Source organism: Artemia franciscana, chromosome 1, assembly GCF_032884065.1.
Source record: "Artemia franciscana chromosome 1, ASM3288406v1, whole genome shotgun sequence".
Classification (NCBI taxonomy): domain Eukaryota; kingdom Metazoa; phylum Arthropoda; class Branchiopoda; order Anostraca; family Artemiidae; genus Artemia; species Artemia franciscana.
The window spans coordinates 3,697,993-3,720,514 of NC_088863.1; the positions used below are offsets into that span (position 1 = coordinate 3,697,993).

Below are 22,522 nucleotides of genomic sequence, written 5' to 3' on the forward strand. Positions count from 1 at the left end.
AAGACAACAAAATAAGAACTCATTTTTAAAACATAAATTTATTTATTTACATAATGTATTTACATAAATATTTAGTTGATAATTTTTGGTTAGATTAGGTTACATATTGCATGCATCCCGGCTATACTTAGCCCTACCCCCCCCCCCCCCTAGTGTACAAATATACAGTCCAAATTATGTATATCCTATCTATCTCTCAAGCGTCTCAGTTGTTCCAATCCCTTACCTATAAATCCAAATTTTCGAGTGTGTACTGGCTAACAGATAAATACCCAAAACTTCAGTCTTAACCCCCCCCCGTGAGGTTTCAATTTCATTTTAAGTAATCTCTTAGTATCTTTTCCCATCCCATTATGATTGACCTGCCGAGTAATTAAGCAATTACTATAAATAAATGATCCCAAAACAAACAGAAATTAAAATTAATAAAGTGAAGCATAAGGGAAACAGGAATTTACCCAAATAGAGTAGGGTTACTCCCCCCTCTAAACCCTCTAAAGGTTAGAGTGTCATTTGTGATTTACTGAAAACAGAATATATGTATTAAAAAGTTCTTTTTTTTATTGATTCGTCCGTTCAAATTTTTTGCGTCAACAAGCGCAAGAGATTGCTTCACCAAGGCAGTACTCATTTAATACCTTATTTAGGTATTAGTTTTCAATTTATTTGAATTAGATAGAATGAAAGGAAATTTTGACAAGTAAGTGTAATATTAAAATAGTAAAATTAAATTTAAAGTCATAAATGTTACTATTTGAAGATGTTTTTCATAAAACATATAATTTTCAGTCAAGCACAAGTGACACTCAAGCATCTTAGAGGATTTGAAATGGGGGGAGGGTATTCTTACTGCATTTTGAGTAGCTCTTATTCGTAAACCTTGATTAGCCTTGTGGTATTATTTTGTTGTATGTTATCGTTAATTTTATGATAAATAAAAATCTCACTGCTTCAAATGCAAATTATTTTCAATAACGCGGAAATGACGCTCTGGTATTTAGAGGGTTTAGGGGGTGTGTGTGTAAAGTCCTATTCTATTTGTGGTAATTTCAGATCATTGAAAGTTTTATTGGATTATTCATTTTAATATCTGTTCGTTTGAAAATTCATCTATTCGCCTATAGTAGTGTCCGTTATGTTTATGTTTGATGTGATTATTCATTTTGATTTCTATTCATTTTGGGTTTCATTCATCTATCCATAGTAATTTCTTTTCTGTTTTTAAGCTTAAAACATTATATGACTTAATTATCCTTCGTTTAAGGTTTTAATATTACTTTTTACTTTTATTTGCAAAACATTTTTTTTTCATTAACCAGTATAAATAGCTAGTTACTACAACCAATAGGATAAGTTCCATCAGCAATATCACATAGGTATCTTAACACCAATGTCATATACAATTACATTAATGATAAAATGACAAAAATGTGGAAAAAGGAAGAATAAAATGCAGATATTTCGCAGTCCTACCCACGGTAGACCTCCGGCCGACCGTTTTTAGTATTTAAAAGTAAACACAAACTAAAAAATATACGGACAAAGTCCCAAGGTTGAAATTGAAACAAAACGAACATCAAAAACAAAACACTAGTTTAAATAGGCTCTCTTCAAGCAACGATGAGAGGGTAACCGGTACACTTTTACTTTTTATTTTTCTCTTTCACACTGAGGACGTCGAGCGGAGGTTTCGAGCGAAATGTCTGCAAATTTATCTTTACGTTTTTCAATTGCCGGAAATTTTCACTTGCACTCCTTTTTCTTCTTAATTTTTTTTTTCATTCTATCATTCGTAGCCCGTTTGGTCTTAGAAATCACGTAAAATAAGATCAATAGAACAATGTCCAACATCAAGCCACAAAATATTGTTTTGGAGGGTTTTGGTTCTGGCAAATTGTACTTACTCTCATGGATTAACATTTTTTTTATTTTTTTTCTTTTTTTTTATTTACAAAACTTCCTTATTCATTTCGCGAATGATCATCCTGTTTTCTATGAACTTCACTTTAGTTTTCAAATAATTTTTTCCATGCAATATCACATTTTATCTCTTGTAGAACTTGGGCAGGGTGTGATAAACGCTGGGACAGTATTTTTTCGCTACTTGCTCAAAAAGTTGTCTCCTACCTTTTACAATAGGGATATTCGACGTTAAGAAATTGCTAAATTCAATAGCGTAAGCAAGTTTCATCACTTCAGGCTTATATGTTTCTAACTCAATATCTTTTCCAAATAAATCCTTCCAGTTGCCCCAGAAAACGGGCAAGAAATACTCGTTATTTAGGAATGTTACATTGCAAGTCTGACTGGCCTCTTCGAAATTGTTCGTCGTGAAGTTACAAGTATCCGCCATAACCTTTCTTATAAGTTCTTCACCCAAACCAGTCCACGACATGGAGTTAAACTTGGTTTCATTCAAACGGTGATACAAAGCCTCAACTATTGGGTGTCCTTTCTGGAATTTAAGTATTCCGTTTGCAAAATTTTTCAAAAGAAAAGAATTGAGATCTGCCGTGGACTTCAATAAAACTGCATCCAAGTCAATATAGAGACCACCGAATTTTTTTAATAGCGCTATTCTTGCCAAATCGGACACATGCTCTACCTTGTGGGGTGATGTATTCTTTACTTCTTCATAGATTCGTCCTAAATTATCATTTGTAAAGAATTTCTTTGCCTCTAAATGGACGAGCTTGACATTAGTAAGATTCTTTATCCAGTCATTCTGCTGTTCCATTTTCTCCACTTGAACTTTAGTCATGTAAATCGTAACAAGATGTGGATATTGTGCTCGAGCGGCAGCTTCAACAGAGCATGACTGTCGTGGATTTAAATATCCCGCGTCGCTGCTCTCAACAAAGAAGGTCGTATTGAAATCGTGGTGATCGCTGATCTCGTTAAGCGTAAGAATTTGGATGTCAGGTTCCATACTTAGATGCATTCGGATATGGATGAATTCATTCCCCTCTGCTTGGAGATTTATGTATGTTATTACAATGATTGTTGCAACGAACAAGAGGCTTATTAGAACGAAATACCTCGTTTGGACTGTCATCTTAGTCCCCTGGAAGAAAGAAATCTTGAGAAATAATAAGTTCAATCTTAAATGCTCAAAGAATAAACAGTTGAAAAGGAAACAACAACAATAAATGACGCTTAATTTCATTTTGGACCTTATCCTTTTTACTTGAATTTAATTCCAGAAGGACTTTCAAGCATTCCAGATGAACAAATTTTATAGGAAAAATATAATTTTGGAGATCGGGACTTAAATAGTTAAATATGGAAACATTCTGTCGCTTATAATCACATATACGAAGGATACTACGCTAGATCTGTGATATTCTTTAAGTCTAATTCCTCGGACAATAGCGAACAGTCACGCTGAAAAGAAATGTCTAAATCAGCCAATAATCTTGATCTTGAGAATGAATGGAATCTGGGATTAATTTAAAAAAACCTAAGGAAAGTAAAAAGCGAAGTTGAAACTTAGAATTAGCAAAAATTACCGCTTCGCATTTTATACTGCATATTTTTGAAAAATTGTTTAAAATAAACTAACTCTTAATATTTCCCCTTTATTTGTAGAATTTAGAAAAAGCAAGGGCTTACTGAAAACACAAAATATGCAACAGAACAAGGTTAGGAGCAGAAAAAATCTATAATTTGGCGGTAGAAAATAAAAGACTAGACTATCAATATCTCATCAGTCGTTTACCGGCCACGTCGTCCTAGCCGAGTGGTTGGTGCGCTGAATTTAGAATCCTTTGTCCGAAGGGCGGTGGTTCAATTCCTGGTGTGATCTTTTATTTGATTTGGGACGGGGGCCAGTGACGTGACTCCGAAAGGTTAGCCAGAGTCTACCAGGCTCTAAATGGGTACCTGGACAAATCTGGGGTTGTTAAGCAGGATGGGTATTTGTGTTAGCAGGATCTTAGTTCTATGACTATCTACCCTAGTTCTGCCCTAAGAATGACGCATGTACGGATGATAGATAGACTTATCTATTAACAAATTTGCCTCTCACTCAATCGGCCTATCTGGCTTGGATTTTTCTAGAATTAGCAATGGCTTGATGCCAACAAATACTTGATTTATTCAAAATATAGTCCTTGGCTATAAACTAAACTGAAAACTAAAAGTGATGATATTTTAACTTTATAATATGCAGCGGTACTTGTATGATATCCCGACCACACTCAAGAAGTGAAGTTAGGTTAATCATGATAAAATATACAAAATATAATGAAAATATAATTTTCTAGTTACAAAATTATGAAAACTACAACAGCGAATTGGTGAAAGCAGGCCGCCCAGAAAGCATTATATTAAATACCTAACCTAACTTAACCACCTCTGTATATTGAATATTTAATTGAAATATACCAACATAGTATTTTATCTCGCTCAAACTAAGCTGATTATCTCCAAGTGCACACATAGATACAGAGAGAAACCGGTTTTATAACAGAGAGGATACAGACCGAGTGTAGTCGGGATATTATACAAGTACCTATCCACCAATCTTATTAATAACATTTTCATATTTCTTTTCGTTTACATTTTTAGGACATTTTTTGGTAATATGAATTCATATGATTCGATACAAAACACAGCAATTGCACTGAAAAAAAAAAAATGCTATTCACAATAGCAAAATTTCTATGTTTGATAAAAAATACAAAATTCTCTGTTGGGCCATGAAAAATGCCGGTTTTAAAACGTTTGTACTTTGTAGATATATATTGAAAATCTTATAAAGAGCGCCATTTGTCAACCCTGGTAAGGGTGTTTTATATAAAATCAAATGAAATTATATTAAAAAAATTTGAAACATGAATGAGAAAATAAGATATTTGTGGGATTAATAAGACCTACTGCATATTATAAAATAAGAATTTCATCAACCTTAATTTTTGTTTTTTGCATAGTTTAGGGCCTATCTTTGGGGTATATCTGGAACTATTAGAGGGAGTTAGGGTAAATAGTCACCAACGCGACTTCAAACATAAAAAATGGAATAAAATTGGTATTTGTTAGAGGCTGCTCTTTTTGATTTGCAGTGCTACCTTCTGGAAAACTGTGACTCTACGGCGTTGCCAAATGTAGTATATTACTTTCGTTATTTCATAGTCTTTGCAACATATATCTGTAGAACTAGCTCATAAGCTGAGTCATGATATTCTTATTATTGTTCAATTTGGAAAAAAGTGCTTTACTGAAAACTGGGATTGCTCGACCTTATTATGCAACTTAAACTGTTCACTAAAAGTAATAGACATCATGGCCGGTGAAAGTTTATTGAGAGGCTTATCATAAAGAAAGAAAACGACCAAATGGGGTTTTTAAAGGCCAAATGAAAATACTGAAGAAAACACAGAAAGTGAATATTTTGAGAGCACAACCGCCTCTCTTCTTCAGCGCGAACAGAATAATATAATCAAGAAAAAAAAACACGGAAAGTACAACAAGACCAGTGGCCAAAACATTAAATAAAAGACCAACAATTAAAAGAAGTAAAACCAAATACCTAACAACAAAAAAGTGAGTTATTCGCCAATATCCACGATTTGCACAAAATCCAAACAAATATGAACCGTCATCGACAGATAATATGTTATGGCTGGCCAATATGATTTAAGAAATTATCTTCTTTGATAGGCTTATAAATTAGTTTTCAGTCAAGTACTGTTTTTTCATAATTCTACATATATAGAGAAATATGATGAGCCAGTTCATTTGAGCTGGTATATTCGTTATTTTGGCAATTTTTAACGGGGCGGGGGTGGTGGTGGCTGGAACACAAACGTCACGGCAGCAAATTAATATATTTGGAAAAATTGCTGAAGGAGAAATATAAAACTACTACTGTTATTACTAACTTTACACTACAGCACCAAGCCGCCTGAGGCCGTCACAGCTGCGCACTGTCCTCCCCCATCCCAACCTGTTCAAATCTAGATGACCTTCGGTCATCTGAACAACACGGTGAATCAAATGGTAGCCTATTACTCTTTTGATATTGTTGTAGTTATTTTAAATTAATATTTAATTTATCAGATAATAATATTTATAATTAATAATATTCAATTCATATTAATATTTAAAAAAAAGTAAGCAATTAGAAAGAACACTATTTAAAATGTGAAAATGAATCTTACTGACACTAGTTTAAAACTAGATTTTGAGTCAGTAACTTCATTTCTTTTTACGACTTACTTCAAATCGGCCTGGATTATTTTGTTGCTATGACTGGATTGAGAAACCCTTGGATCCATGCCTAATAACATAGGTTTTCTGCCCCTTGTTACAGGATCTTTCCTTTATACCTGTGCCCCTATTTGCATGTCAGGATTTATTTGATTAAGTTGTTTCAATTTACGGGTATTAGAGTAGGAACGAAAGAGTGACGAATGGCATAATGCATGGGAAATATATAATTTGGGCTATAATTTGCGCATTGGGGGGGGGGTAAATTAAATTGAAGCTTATATGAATAATATAAGCAATCTTAGAAATCCTAAAATAATTACTGGGCTATAATAGGAACGATAAAATAATAAAATAACATTTGGGCTATAATTTGCACATTGGGGGGGGGGTATATGTGCTTTTAAGTGAAGCGCTTTTAAGAATACTATAAGTAATCCTAAAAATCCTGAAATAATTACTTATATCATTCATAAAAAACGCTTCACTTTACCCCCCCCCCCATCCTCCTATATATAGCTTAAATTATATATTTCCCATGCATTATGCCATTCTTTCTTTTGTTTCTACTTAATACCCGTAAATTACTAAAAACATATTAAATAGTGGTGTAGGTATAGCGAAATAGATGCAAAGACTGTTTTAGTTTGTATAGCCTTTTTGAAACGTCAAAATGAATGATTTGCAAAAAGGCATGTAGGCCTGTTCAGGGTTGTTTCCCGAGCAGGGGAAGGGGGAAATCACTGTCATTTTATTGGTCTTGTAGACTGCTCATTCCAGCTGTGCTCTGTAGTCAAGTAGAACCTGTCTAGTCCAGGGCCAATAGATTCTTCGGTACTTGTGTTTTATTCAGAACACACTCAATAAGTGAAGTTGGGCTCTTTCGTGGGTCAATGTTGGTATTACCGGAACAATTTTTTTGGGTCATGAAATTATTGTTAATAGATGCATTTTGACTTTTTGAACATCTTTTCTCTCTTGCAAAACTACCGCAAACTCAACCTAACAAAAAATTGTCTCTAAAAGCCACAGAGCAATTTTAGGTCTTAAAACGTTAGCGATTTCAAATTTCCGATCAACGAAAACTGAAATGATTGCAATTCTATATGTATAAATACAAGAATATTTGGGCCGGGACAACTCCATAACGATGAGTTTGCGGTAGTTTTGCAAGAGAGAAAAGATGTTCAAAAAGTCAAAATGCATCTATTAACAATAGTTTCATGACCCAAAAAATTGTTTCGGTAATACCAACATCTGACCCTTTCGTGAAACAAATTGCGATGTACATTTATGAGAAAATCCATACATTTTATGTACGGTACATTTTAGGAGAAAATCCGGTTTCATAGCCACAAAGACGAAAGGTTAGGTTAAGTTAGGTTAGAAGTCTAAGTTGTAATTTACAAATTTCCTAATAAAGTATTATATTTTCATTCTATTTTGTTTTATTTCAGTAGCTTTATCAAAAGTTTGGGCTATATATTTGCACATTGGGGGTGGGGTCCATTATATGAAATACCTAACTTAACCTAACCTAGCCACCTCTATATATAAAATATTTAATTAAAATGTACCTGCATCGTAGTTTGTTTCATGAAAGAACTTCACTTATTGAGTGTGTTCTGAATAATACACAAGTACCGATTCTTCCCTTACCTTTTGTACAATTTGTACTCGAACTTGGGAGTGCAAATTGATACCCATCTTTTGATCTTTAGCAAATGAATCTGAGCAAATTGATCTTTATATAATAAAATAATATTAATCTTCTCACTTTTGAGCAAACCCTTAAGCACTAACCGGTTCATTTACCTTTTTTTTCCTTGCTTTTGAAATTATTTTTCCTTCAATGCCAAAACATTAACTAAATCTCAGTTGAGCAATTTAACTGTTTGTAGTTATCTAGTATAAACGGTATGCAATTGAAATGAGTCATGTTATTTCTATGACGCCGAAAATGCTGATGTGAATGAATATATCTATTTTTGTGTGTGTGGGAACAACGTTGTTTTTTATAAGCGTCGTAATAAAAATTATCGAACATAATGGACTGTGTGTCCATATTAAGTGTTCTTGACAAAATATTCAATTTTTATGACAATATCATTCTCTCACTTTTCTTTTTTTTATCAGAATGTGTTTTTCTTTCCTTAGGCCCTTCCCTAGCTTACCCCTTCCCAAGGGTTGAGTCTTAGGAATCTGTGTGGGTGCTTGTGTATTATAGCGATAACGCTATTGTTCTTGATCAAACAGTTCGTGGTAACGAAGTGTAGTAAGGACCCAGCTCAAATGTAACCAAAACTCTAAAAACGGGAATTTTGATACCAATACCTACATCAAAAGAATCGCATTTTAATGTTGATTTTAAATATATAAGTTTCATCAAGTTTAGTCTAACCCATCAGAAGTTACGAGCCTGAGAATATTTGTCTTATTTTAGAAAATAGAGGGAACCACCCCTTAAAGTCATAGAATCTCAACGAAAATCATTCCATCAGATTCAGCGTATCAGAGAACCCTTATGTAGAAATTTCAAGCTCCTATCTACAAAAATGCGGAATTTTGTATTTTTTGCCAGAAGGCAGATCACGGATGTGTGTTTATTTGGTTTTTTTTTATGTCACTTGGTATTAACCAAGTGACACAGCAATCGCAAATTCTGTCGGTCTGTCGGTCCCGGTTTTGCTACTTTAGGCACTTCCAGGTAAGCTAGAACGATGAAATTTGGCAGGCTTATCAGAGACCGGACCAGATTAAATTAGAAATAGTCGCTTTCCCGATTTGACCATCTGGGGGGGGGGGTTAATTAGGAAAAAATAGAAAAAATGATGTATTTTTAACTTACGAACCCCCCGAGGAATCGGGGGGGGGGGGTTAATTCTGAAAAATTTGAAAAAATAAGGTTTTTTTAATTTACGCACGGGTGATCGTATCTCAATGAAATTTGACATTTAGAAGGATATCGTGTCTCAAAGCTCTTATTTTAAATCCCGACCGGATCTGGTGACATTGGGGGGGGGGACCTAAAATCATTGAAAACGCTTAGATTGGAGGGGTCGGGATGAAACTTGGTGGAAAAAATAAGCAAAAGTCTTAGATACGTGATTGACATAATTGAAACGGATCTGGTCTATTGGGGGGGGGGGTTAATTCTGAAAAATTTGAAAAAATGACGTATTTTTAACTTACGAAGGAGTGATCGGATCTGCATGAAACTTCATATTTAGAAGGACCTCGTAACTCAGATCTCTTATTTTAAATCTCAACCGGACCCAGCGTCATTGGCTGGGAGCAGTTGGGGGGTGGACCGGAAATCTTAGAAAATACTTAAAGCGGAGAGATTAGAATGAAACTGGATGGGAAGAATAAAAACTTGTCTAAGATACATGACTGACATAACCGGACCGGATCTGCTCTCTTTGGTGGTGTTGGGGGAAGGGGAGGGGGTAAATCGGAAAAATGAGGTATTTGTAACTTACGAAAGGATGACCATATCTTAATGAAATTTGATATTTAGAAGTATCTTGTGCTTTAAAGCTCTAATTTTAAATTCCGACCAGATCCTTTGACATTGGGAGGAGTTGGACGGGGAAACCGGAATTCTTGAAAAACGTGAAAACTGGGGTATTTTTATCTTACGAATAGGTGGTCGGATCTTAATGAAAATTGATATATATAGAAGGATCTTATGTCTCAGATGCTCCATTTTCGACTCGAATTGGATCTAGGGACATAATAGGGTTGGAGGAGGGAAGCAGAAATCTTGGAAAACGCTGAGAGTGGAGAGATGATGAAACTTGATGGGAAGAATAAGCACAAGTTCTAGATACGTGATTGACATAATTGGAACGGATCCGTTCTTTTTGGAGGAGCTGGGGGGGGGGGGGTGTTAATTTGGAAAAATTAGAAAAATTGAGGTATTTCTAACTTAAGAATGGGTGACCGGATCTTAATGAAATTAGATATTTAGAAGGAATTCGTGTCTCAGAGCCTTTATTTCAAATCCCGACCAGATCTGTTGACATTGGGGGGAGTTGGAGGGGGAAATCGGAAATCTTGGAAAACGCTTCGAGTGGAGGAATCGGGATGAAGCTTGGTGGATAAAATAAGCAAATGTCGTAGATACGTGATTGACGTAACCGTAGCCTACTTGATTCGCTCTTTTTGGGGGAGTTGGGGGGGTTCTGTGCTTTGGCGAGTTTGGTGCTTCTGGACCTGCTAGGACGATGAAAATTGGTAGGCGTGTCAGGGAGCTGCACAAATTGACTTGATAAAGTCGTTTTCCCAGATTCAACCATCTTGGGGGCTAAAGGGAGAGGAAAAATTAGAAAAAATGAGGTATTTATAACTTACGAGTGGGTGATCGGATCTTAATGAATTTTGATATTTAGAAAGACATCGTGACTCAGAGCTCTTATTTTAAAATCCTGATCGGCATTAAGCCTCCGATTTTCCTTTTAAATCAATCTATTGATTCTTAGAATTTTTTTAGAGCTCATACCATATGAGCTGTTGGCTCTTAGCTCTTCTTGCCTCGTCACAAGTGCCATATGAGCTCTTAGCTCTTGTTCTGTGTGCACTTGGAGATAATTGGCTTAGCCTCAGTGAGATAAACTACTATGCAGGTATATTTTAATTAAAGATTTAATATATAGAGTTGGTTAGGTTAGGTATCTCATATAATGCGTTCTGGGCGGCCTGCTTTCCATAATTCTCTTTTGTAGTTTCCATAATTGTGTTACTGAAGTATTATATTTTTGTCATTTTCGGTATATTTCAGTATGATAAACTTATCTTCACTTCTTGAGCGTGGTCGCTATAATACACAAGTACCTCTGTGTGTTCTTCTGTTGGCAATGGTAGTTTTGAGGAACTGCCCGCATTCAAAAACTATGTACACCATGTGGCGCGTCCTACGTTTTGGTAACTCCGTGGCACAGTACCTAAGAATTCTTTCTTAGGTAACATCTAAAAATATAGGTTAACGAAAGAAAGCCTCGGCAAACCTATCCTTAAATGTATTCTATGATAAATTTATATCTATATAAATTCTATTTTATGTAGATGTATTCTATTCTTTAAATGTAATTGGCTCTTAAATAGTTCAATATGAAAACATAGTCTATCGCTTATAATGACTTTACAAAGGAAACTACGCTAGATCTGTGATATTGGTCAAGTCCAATTCCTTGGACGATTAAATTAAAAAAACTAGTTTTTTTAACTGAAAGTAAGGAGCGACATTAAAACTTAAAACGAACAGAAATTACTCCGTATATGAAATGGGTTGTCCCCTCCGCAGTCCCTCGCTCTTTACGCTAAAGTTTTTAATTGTTTTAAAAAGTAGAATTGTGGCAAAGAGTCAAACTTTAGCGTAAAGAGCGAGGGACTGCGGAGGGGACAACCCATTTCATATACGGAGTAATTTCTGTTCGTTTTAAGTTTTAATGTCGCTCCTTACTTTCAGTTAAAAAAACTAGTTTTTTTATTTAATTTCTGAACGTTTTTGCATTAATGCATGTTTGATTTTGGCTCTCCGCACATGAATTATTGAAATGAAATTAGTATATTAATTTTTTTTGGCTAAATGGCTTTCTCTTAGTTTTGATCAGACGATTTTGAGAAATAAGGGGTGGGGAAGGAGGCCTAGCTGCCCTCCAATTTTTCGGTTACTTAAAAAGGCTACTAGAACTTTTAATTTTCAAGGAACGTTTTTATTAGTAAAAAATATACGTAACTTAAGAATTAACTTACGTAACAAACTTTTATATTCTTATATTTTTATTATGTGTACGAGGGGGTTTGTACCCTCGTTAATACCTCGCTCTTTACACTAAATCGTAAGTTTTGTCCCAATTCTTTAAGAATGACCCCTGAATCAAAAAGGCCGTAGAATAAATAGTTGAAACTACAAAAAATATTTTAGCATAAAGAGCGAGGAATTTATCTCCTCCTAAATACCTCGCTCTTTATGCTAAAGTATTTTTAGAACCCCTCATATGCGTAATAATCTCTGTTCGTTTTAAATTTCAATGCTATTCCTTACTTTCATTTGAAAAAACGTTTTCATGTTTATTTTTTCATTGTTTTTATTTATAGTAATGCTAGAAAATCCTGCGCCCTTTTCATTGAATTTTTCTTCCCCCATGACATATTCCTCAAAGGAAAGATCCTCCCACAAAACCCTCTCCCATCAACCCCACCCCCCAAACCAAAAAATCCCCATGAAAACGTCTGTACACTTCCCAATAACCATTACTATATGTAAACACTGGTCAAAGTTTGTAATTTGCAGCCCCTCCCCCAGGAATTGTGGGGGAGTAAGTCATTCCCAAAGACATAGTTATTATGGTTTTCGACTATGCGGAACAAAATGGCTATCTTAAAATTTTAATCTGTTGACTTTTGAAAAAAATTAGCGTGGGAGGGGGCCTATTGCCCTCCAATTTTTTTATCACTTAAAAAGGGCACTAGAACTTTTCATTTCCGTAAGAATGAGCCCTTTTGCGACACTCTAAGACCACCTGGTCGATACGATGACCCCTGGGGAAAAGAAAAAAACAACAACAAATAAACAAATAAACACGCACCCGTGATTTGTCTTCTGGCAAAAAATATGAAATTCCACATTTTTTTTAGATAGGAGCTTGAAATTTTTGCTATAGAGTTCTCTGATATGCCGAATGCGATAGTGTGATTTTCGTTAAGATTCTATGACTTTTAGGGGATGTTTCCCCCTTTTTTCCAAAATAGGGCAAATTTTCTCAGGCTCGTAACATTTGATGACAAAGACTAAATTAATTGAAACTTATATATTTAGAATCAGCGTGAAAATTCGATTCTTCTGATGTATCTTTTAGCATCAAAATTCCGTTTTTTAGAGTTCCGTTTACTATTGAGCCGGGTCGCCCCTTACTACAGTTCTTTACCACGAACTGTTTGAAAAGAAAATAATTCGGTATTTCGGGGCTTCTGACATTATTACTCCTTTGCGGAAGTTAGGCTCAAAATTGAAAAAGGATTATATTTTTTCTCTGGGCCCCTTCCACCTCTTAGTTCGTTTATTTTCCCGTTAGTTTTCACCTGTTTTCGCTTTATAGTTGTGTTATCTCTTAGCAGTTCTTTCGTTAGTTGAGTTATGGTTGTGGTATATATGTTTTATCGCTCGTATAGTTGTGTTATTTTCAAATTATACTCCATAATAGAGAGGCTCCGAACACCCAGCATTGTATATTAAGCTCTGAATATGACGTTTTTTTCTAACGTGACCAGATTCGTCCTGCGCCCTTTTCATTGAATTTTTTTCCCCCATGGCATATTTCTCCAAGGAAAGATCCTCCCACATAGCCCCCTCCCTCAACCCTACCCCCAAAACCAAAAAAATCCCCCTGAAAACGTCTGTACACTTCCCAATAACCATTATTATATGTAAACACTGGTTGAAGTTTGTAACTTGCAGCCCCTCCCCCAGGAACTGTGGGGGAGTAAGTCATCCCCAAATACATAGTTATTATGATTTTCGACTACGCTGAACAAAATGGCTATCTCAAAATTTTGATCCGTTGACTTTGGGAAAAAAATGAGCGTGGGAGGGGGCCTAGATGCCCTCCAATTTTTTTGGTCACTTAAAAAGGGCACTAGAACTTTTCATTTCCGTTAGAATGAGCCCTCTTGCGACATTCTAGGACCACTTGGTCGATACGATGACCCCTGGGAAAAAAAAAAACAAATAAACACGCACCCGCGAATTGTCTTCTGGCAAAAAATGCAAAATACCACATTTTTGTAGATATGAGCTTGAAACTTCTACAGTAGGGTTCTCTGATACGCTGAATCTGATGGTGTCATTTTCGTTAAGATCCTACGACTTTTAGGGGGTGTTTCCCCCTATTTTCCTAAATAAGGCAAATTTTCTCAGGCTCGTAACTTTTGATGGGTAAGACTAAACTTGATGAAACTTATATATTTAAAACCAGCATTAAAATGCAATTCTTTTGATGTAGCTATTGATATCAAAATTCAATTTTTTAGAGTTTTGGTTACTATTGAGCCGGATCGCTCCTTACTACAGTTCGTTACCACGAACTGTTTGATAGCGAACAGTCACGCCGAAAAGAACTGTCTAAATCAGCCAATAATCTTGATCTTGAGAATGAATGGAATCTGTGATTAACTAAAAAAAAAAAAAAAAAAAAAAAAAAAAAAAAAAAAAAAAAAAAAAAATAAAATAAAACTAAGGAAAGTAAAAAGCGAAGTTGAAAACACAAAATACAAAAAAAAAACAGTGTTAGGAGCAGAAAAATCAATAAGCTAGAGGTAGAAAATAAAAGACTAATTTATCAAGATCTCGTCAGTCGTTTACCGGGCATGTCGTCCTAGCTGAGTGGTTGGTGCGCTGGATTTGGAATCTTTTGTCCGAAGGGTGGTGGTTCGATTCCTGATGTGGTCTATTATTTGGTTTGCGACGGGGGTCAGTGATGTGATTCTGTAAGGTCAGCCAGAGTCGACCCAGCTCTAAATGGGTACCTTGAGAAATCTGAAGATGTTACGCAGGATGGGTGTGCGAAAGCACAGGATGGCTGCCCCCCTCCAATGCACTTCTTGGCTGAATGACTTTGAAACTGAGATCAGCACCGTCGGTTTGGACTTTAAGGGTCTAATGGCGTATTCTTTTACTTTACCATGAAATCAGTACTACACTTTTAATGTTCTAAAAAACTCGAACAAGTTTAATTTAAGTAGTTTTTTGTTTCAATATTTTCAATGAAAATGACAACAGATGTATCCAACTTACCTAAAAAATCCTTGCTAGTCTACTTATCAAAAGTCGCATAAAATGTTTGATTGTGAATTTCGATCAAATATCCTTGGGTTAGTTCTAAGAACTGGTGTATAACCCAATAAAATTCGTTTGGTGCCGTGTACTAACTGCAGCGGTCAGAATCAGCTAAACATTGTTCAATGAGTACTGAACCTGTTATGAACTCATGAATTTAACATACCCTCCAGTTGACGGAGAGTTATTTTGTTTTCTTTATACCCTTAGCCATCCATTACATGCTTTTCAACCGCCAGGGGCGGCTTTGTTACACATTTACTTGAATATCGAGTCTTTAACTCTATTCGGCACGGAAAACTCAGAAGGGGTCACGGTACAGCAAGTAAATACTTGGGGGAGGGGGGTTGAAACCATGCCCCCTAGAAAGTTATAATTTTATACGTTTATTCCTAAAATTGGAATATTTGGTACATAATTCTCCTTGTTTTATCTGCTCCCCCCAGTCCTCCCTTTAAAAGTTCTCACATATCTGTTTGATGCAAGACATAAATTTTGTATGAGAGTTAGAACTATGCATTTTGGTCTGTTCCGTATGTGAAGGACTGCCCCCTCGTCGATAACTTGCTCTTTACGCTAAAGCTATTAGCACTTTTAGAAAAGCTTCCTTGTCTAATTAATCGGCCTCTGTGTTTCAGTAGCTGTTCCTGAAAAATTGGGACAAACGGTCAAACTTTAGCGTAAGGAGCAAAGTATTGAGGAGGGGAAAACCCTTCATATTCAGAATAATTTTCGTTCATTTTGAGTTTTAATGTTGCTCCTTTCTTTCACTTAAAAAAAAATGTGTTTTTTATTTAATTTCGGATCATTTCTCAAATAATGCCGGTAAATCTGGCTCACCCTCCATGAGATATACCTCTCACCCTCACGGGAAACTCCTCTGCATAAATTTCATCCAGTGCACCCCTTCCCTCGTCGAACTCCCTCCAGACAGTTCCATCCTTGTCTAAAATCCCCCACTCGTAAAATTTTCCTGAAAAACTGACGATTCAGACAATTTTTGTCTGACAATTTTTTCCCGGGAAACAAAACACACGGAAACTAGTCCCCGTATAATTCCCCTGGAATATATCCACATGCGAAATTGAGTTGGCAAAGAGAATTTAAGATAATTAAAAAGAATTTCTTATAGGAATTCTGTCAAGTCCCTCCAGTGTAAAGATTTCCCCTGGAGGATTCACCCCTCCCCCGAAATTTCTCTCCCCAAGGAAGGTTCTCCCTATGGAAATTCACCCAAGAACGGAATCTCCCCCCCCCCGAAAAATTTCTATATACTTCCGAATAACAAATACTATACGTAAACAATGGGCAAATTTCATTACTTACAGGCCTCTTCCCATGGACTGTTGGGGGTCGTTTTACACCTAAATATATAGTTATTTGATCTTTAAATTATACTAAATAAAATGGCTATCTCAAAATTTTGATCACATAACTTGGGGGAAAAGGGGCGTGGGAGGGGACCAGTTCCCTTTCATTAATTTGGTCATTTAAAAAGGGCACTAGAACTTTTAATTTCCTCTCGAATGCACTCTCTACTAATCTTCTATGACTATTATTCCGATACGGTCCCATTATCTCGAAAACCCTGGAAAAACTGGGGGAGGGGAGTGGGGGCCGGTTAATTCGGAAAAAAATGAAGTAATTTTAACATACGAACGGGTGATGGGATCTTAATGAAATTTGATGTTTGGAAGGATATCGTATCTCAGAGCTCTTGTTTTAAATCCCAACCAGATCCGGTGACATTGGGGGGAGTTGGAGGGGGGAACCTAAAATCTTGGAAAACGATTAGAGTGGAGGGATCGGGATGAAACTTGATGGGAAAAATAAGCAGAAGTCCTATATACGTTATTGACATAACTGGAACGGATCTGCTCTGTCTGGGGGAGTTGGGGGGGGGGGGTTAATTCTGAAAAATTAGAAAAAATTAGGTATTTTTAACTTACGAAGGAGTGATCGGATCTTAATGAAATTTGAAATTTAGAAGGATATCGTGTCTCAGAGCTCTTATTTTAAATCTCGACTGGATCTGGTGACATTGGGGGGAATTGAGGGGGGGAACCTGAAATCTTGTAAAACGCTTAGAGTTTAGGGATTGGGATGAAACTTGGTGGGAAAAAAGCACAAGTCCTAGATACGTGATTGACATAACGGGGGAGGATCTGCTCTCTTTGGAGGAGTGGAGGGGAGGGTTAATTCTATATAATTAGAAAAATGAGGTATTTTTAACTTACGAAGGAGTGATCAGATCTTATGGAAATTTGATGTTTGGAAAGACATCATGTCTCAAAGCTCTTAAATTAAATCTCGACCTTATCCGATGAAGGGGAAGTTGGGGGGGAACCTAAAATCTTGGAAAATGCTTAGAGTGGAGGGATCGGGATGAAACTAGGTGGGAAAATAAGCACAAGTCCTAGATATGGGATTGACATAACCAGAACGGATCTGCTCTCTTTAGGGGAGTTGGGGAGGAGGAGGTTAATTAAAAAAAATAGAAAAAATGAGGTATTTTTCACTTGCGAAAGAGTGATCGTATCTTAATGATATTTCATATTTAAAAGGACCTCGAAACTCAGATCTTTTATTTTTTATCCCGACCGGGTCCAGTGTCATTTGTGGGGGGGGGGATCTTTGAAAACACTTAAAGAGGAGAGATCAGGATGAAACTTGGTGGAAAGAATAAGCGCAAGTCCAAGATAGGTGACTTACATAACCGGACCGGATCCACTCTCTTGGAGTTTGGGGGGGGAGTAATTTGGAGAAATTAGAAAATCAGAATGAAGTTCGATATCTAGAAGGATCTTGTGCTTTAAAACTCTGATTTTAAATACCGACCAGATCTGGTGACATTGAAGGGAGTTGGAGGGGGAAGCCGGAATTTTTGGAAAACGTGAAATTGACATATCTTACGACTGGGCGATCAGATCTCAATGAAACTTGATATATAGAAGAATTTTATGTCTCAGATGCTCCATTTTTAGTTCTAATCAGATCCGGGGACATAGAGGGCTGGAGGGGGGAAACAGAAATCTTGGAAACTGGAAATCTTCGAAAACGCTTAGAGTGGAGATATCGGGATGAAACTTGATGGGAAGAATAAGCACAAGTTATAGATACGAGATTGACATAATTGGTGCGGAGCCGTTCTCTTTGGGGGAGCTGGGGGTTGTTAATTTGGAAAAATTAGAAAAATTGAGGTATTTTAACTTAAGAACGGGTGACCGGATCTCATTGAAATTTGATATTTAGAAGGAACTCATGTCTCAGAGCTTTTCTTTCAAATCCCGACCAGATCTGTTGACATTGGGGGGAGCTAGTGGGGGAAACCAGAAATCTTGACAAATGCTTATATATGTCGTGGATACGTGACTGACGCAACCGGACTGGATCCGCTCTCTTTGGGGGAGTTAGGTGGTGGGGTTCAGTGCTTTGGCGAGTTTGGTGCTTCTGGACGTGCTAGGACGATGAAAATTATTAGGCGTGGCAGGGAGCTGTACGAATTGACTTGATAAAGCTTTTTCCCCGATTCGAACATCTGGGGGGCTGAAGGGAGAGGAAAAATTAGAAAATTTGAGGTATTTTTAACTTGCGAGTGGGTGATCGGATCTTAATGAATTTTGATATTTATAAGGACCTCGTGACTGAGAGCTCTTATTTCAAATCCCCACCGGCATTAAGCCTCTGATTTTCCTTTTAAAGCAATCTATTGATTCTTAGAATTTTTCTAGAACTCATACCATATGAGCTCTTGACTCTTGGCTCTTCCGACCTCGTCACAAGTGCCATATAAGCTTTTAGCTCTTGTTGTATACAGGAGTTGAAACTTCTACTGTAGGATACTATGGGACACTGAATTTGATGGTGTGGTTTTCATTGAGATTAATTGAATTTTAGGGGGTGTTTCTTCCCTATTTCAATAATCAAGCAAATTTTCTCAGGCTCGTAACTTTTGATGGGTAGACTAAACTTGATGAGCATTATATATTTGGAATCGGCAGAATACGCTGATTCTTTCGATGTAGCAATAGATATCAAAATCGGATATTGATGTCAGTATCCGTTTTCAGAATTTTGGTTACTATTTAGCCGAGTCGCTCCTTACTTAGAGCTCGTTACCACCAACTGTTTGAAAAAATTTGGCTTATTTAAAAGAATCCGTGTTGAGAATCAAACGAGATGTCGAAGAATTAATTTGTTTATTATTGCTAAGCTAACATTTAGTGTTTTTAACATATTTTATGGATGGTAGATTGTCAAAAGTTTTGCTTTTTGGCCATTCTTCTGGGGCCAAACGAAAAGTAGGTCATCCCCGAATGGAGTGAGAAGAGGTCACGAGAAAGGATTTAAAGAAAATTAGAATTGAAGAGAGGGAGTAAAGAGTGTATTTTCGAATAAATTGGGGCGGAGGAGATGTGTGTGAATCTATGTTGGTCTCAGGTGATTTGGTGCTGCAGTGAGTTGTTAGTAGTACGTAACATGTTTTATATACAAATAGATTGAATAATAAGCAGTTTTGCAAATCGAAATTATATGATAATGCAACATAAATGATCAAACAAAGAAAAAACAGATAAGTAAGTTAATAAATCAGCTTATTTGTTAAATTTAGCTTATTTTGATTTGTGCTATGTCTTCTCCAATGACAAAGTTTAAAGTAAACTATGGCATAGATAAAATATAGTGAGAATAACTGGAGAACAGAGAAAATAGGTTAATAAATGTTTTGTTGGAGCTGAAATTAGATTATTTCACCATTGTGATTTTTTTTAAATAACAAAGCTGATAGTACAGAATAAAAATGTAAAGTGAAATTGGGCACTTATCGGTTACCGGAAACACATTCAAGAATTAAGCTTAGGTTACATTTCAGAAAACCGGTTTTTTAGCTAAAAAAAAAAAAACAAGTGATGGATGATACAATGCATCTAACTTTTATAATTTGGACTTAAAAATTGCATATTAGGAGTGGTGGTGTGGTTAGGTTACGTTAGGTTGAGTTGAGTTTGATTAGGTTTCCATGATTTTGTTTCTAAAGTATTTTTTATCATCATGTTTTGTTATTTTTCATTTGGATTAACCTAACTTAACTTTTTGGGTGTGTTTCCAATAACTGACAAGTTCCTGAAACTATTAATGTTTTGCAATAAAATAGAATATGCCAAAAGCTTACATTTTGATATGATCTTTAGTTGTGTCGTATTAAAAATCAATTTATTAGTGGTGGGAAAATATAGATGCAAAACTTGTTTAATATCTGGTTGTAAAATTTATTGCACCCAGTAATAAATAATTAATAAAATATAATAATAAATAAGTATAAAAGTAAATAAACTGCAAAAAATATTAATAATAATAAATAATAACCAGTAATAGACAAACCAGGGGGACTTTTTTTTTCCCATTCCCTCTAAAATCTAGATAAGTGACGCTGAAAACTGTCAAATAAGTAAGGTAAGCTAGTTTCTTTTAGTCATTGTTTTATGAAAGATTTAACCGATATTTATTTTAGTTTTATTTATAAATCGAAAGATCGTTTGGTCTAAATAAAACTTACAGCTAAAAATTTTTATATAGTAGCCTATCCCAATGTACGGGATTTGAATTTACGTTTATTATTAGTTTTAACGTTGCGGTTTGTATTCATGACAGTTTTCTTTTATTCATTGTGAAATAAGGTATTTATCGGAATGATGCTGCTATCACTACCACCAACAGCTCAGTTTAGCACCAAGTCACATGAGCCCAGTAGAGCTAAGTGCGCTTTTCACACCCCATCTACTCACAACTCCATGCTTCACACCTTCTTGTGAAGCTCCAATTTGCTTTAAATCCTCTCTTATGGATTCTTTTCTCTCCGTTTAGAGACGACCTGCGTCCTGTTTTACACCAAATGGACAACCAATAAGCACAATCTTTGGCAATCTATAAATCTCCATCCGTAAAATGTGGTCAGCTATCATAACCTCTCTTTCATCATAGCCCTAGAAAATTCTCGGCAGACCAAAATTCTCGTGCAGATTTTTGCTTGAAATGCGGTCAGTCAAATGAGTACATCATATATCCTTTGGTCGACTCTTTGGAAACACGTTAGCGCCCATATTTGAGAGTCGCCCTTGACCACTGTCATTGCCATGGCTTCTAATATCTTAATTGTTTTCGGATATTATTCTCTTATTCTTCCAAACTTTTCTAACTCTGAAAAACACCCTGCATCTTGGCTATTTTACTTTTTCACGCCTTCACTTTATCTACCATCTTTACAAATAATGCTATTGAGATACGTGAAGCTATCCACTTGGTCGATATTCCAGTTTCCTAATATCACTGCTTCAACTTTATTCATTCCTACTCTAAGCGATTAAGTCTTTTTATAACATTTTCAAAGGTTTCCTTGCACCTCATCTCTCAAAACTTTCAAATATTTGGTAAAAGTTGTCATAGTGGTAAAAGTGGTAAAATATTTTCAAATGTTTCCTTGCACCTCATCTCTCAAAACTTTCAAATATTTGGTAAAAGTTGTCATAGTGGTAAAAGTGGTAAAATATTTTCAAATGTTTCCTTGCACCTCATCTCTCAAAACTTCCAAATATTTGGTAAAAGTTGTCATAGTGGTAAAAGTGGTAAAATATTTTCAAATGTTTCCTTGCACCTCATCTCTCAAAACTTCCAAATATTTGGTAAAAGTTGTCATAGTGGTAAAAGTGGTAAAATATTTTCAAATGTTTCCTTGCACCTCATCTCTCAAAACTTCCAAATATTTGGTAAAAGTTGTCATAGTGGTAAAAGTGGTAAAATATTTTCAAATGTTTCCTTGCACCTCATCTCTCAAAACTTCCAAATATTTATTCACTTCGGTAGCACTTTCTTCTAGGGCGTTCAAATAACCTGCATAATCTAAGTTTAGTAGTTTTACCTCCCCATTCATCATCCTCTTCTCCCAATTCCTTGTCGTGTTCGATAAGGCAAAAAACAAAATATGCATAAACGGGGATAGCATGCGTCCCTGCTTAACTCTTGGTTCCACACCGAAAAAACGTCTCATCTTACTTCGTACCTTAATGGTATACCATACAAATTATACTCGCACAAAGCACTAGTCACTTTAATACACCTATATAATATACCGAACACAAATAGGATCTTCACTATTGCATTTCTGTTAGTTGAGTCAAATATCTGTTAGTAATTTATAAAATTGAAGAACTAACGGGCATGATGAATTCAGACACATCTCAATCATTAGTCCAAGAACGGAATTTAATCAGTACATCCTCCCTTTCCTTAAATCATGTTGTTCTTCTTCTAAAGCTTTATGTGCGGCATCTTTAAGTCTAAGGAATCCCATCATACTAAGTAATTTTCTTCCTACCGAAATCAAGCCAGTGTTTCAGTAATTATTACACTTTATACCTTTCTTGTTATAAGTTTAGTTAATTTTACTAAAATTACAAGGTACGTCCACTTTTAAAA

The 22,522-nt window shown here is 35.8% G+C and overlaps 2 protein-coding genes across 5 annotated transcripts in view; one reads left to right on the plus strand and one right to left on the minus strand.

Moving 5' to 3' along the window:
* Positions 1-22,522, plus strand: part of LOC136024637 (E3 ubiquitin-protein ligase Ubr3-like) — a 259,618-nt gene that overhangs the window by 66,312 nt on the left and 170,784 nt on the right. The gene's annotated exons all lie outside the window — the stretch shown is intronic.
* LOC136024572 (lactosylceramide 4-alpha-galactosyltransferase-like) lies at positions 1,535-15,926 on the minus strand. Of its 4 annotated transcripts, none has more exons than XM_065700040.1 (2): positions 15,906-15,926; positions 1,535-3,064 (listed from the first exon to the last, which is right to left on the minus strand). In XM_065700040.1, exon 2 carries the CDS (start codon positions 3,053-3,055, stop codon positions 2,045-2,047), a length of 1,011 nt encoding a protein of 336 aa, XP_065556112.1. In that variant the 5' UTR covers positions 3,056-3,064; positions 15,906-15,926; the 3' UTR covers positions 1,535-2,044. The 4 variants fall into 4 exon arrangements, with proteins under 4 accessions (XP_065556112.1, XP_065556111.1, XP_065556106.1 ...); XM_065700039.1 differs by lacking the exon at positions 15,906-15,926 and adding an exon at positions 15,008-15,163; XM_065700034.1 differs by lacking the exon at positions 15,906-15,926 and adding an exon at positions 8,026-8,145.

Excerpts from the sequence above, each read along its gene's own strand:
- LOC136024572 (XM_065700040.1), bottom strand. The coding sequence starts at position 3,055 with ATGACAGTCCAAACGAGGTATTTCGTTCTAATAAGCCTCTTGTTCGTT.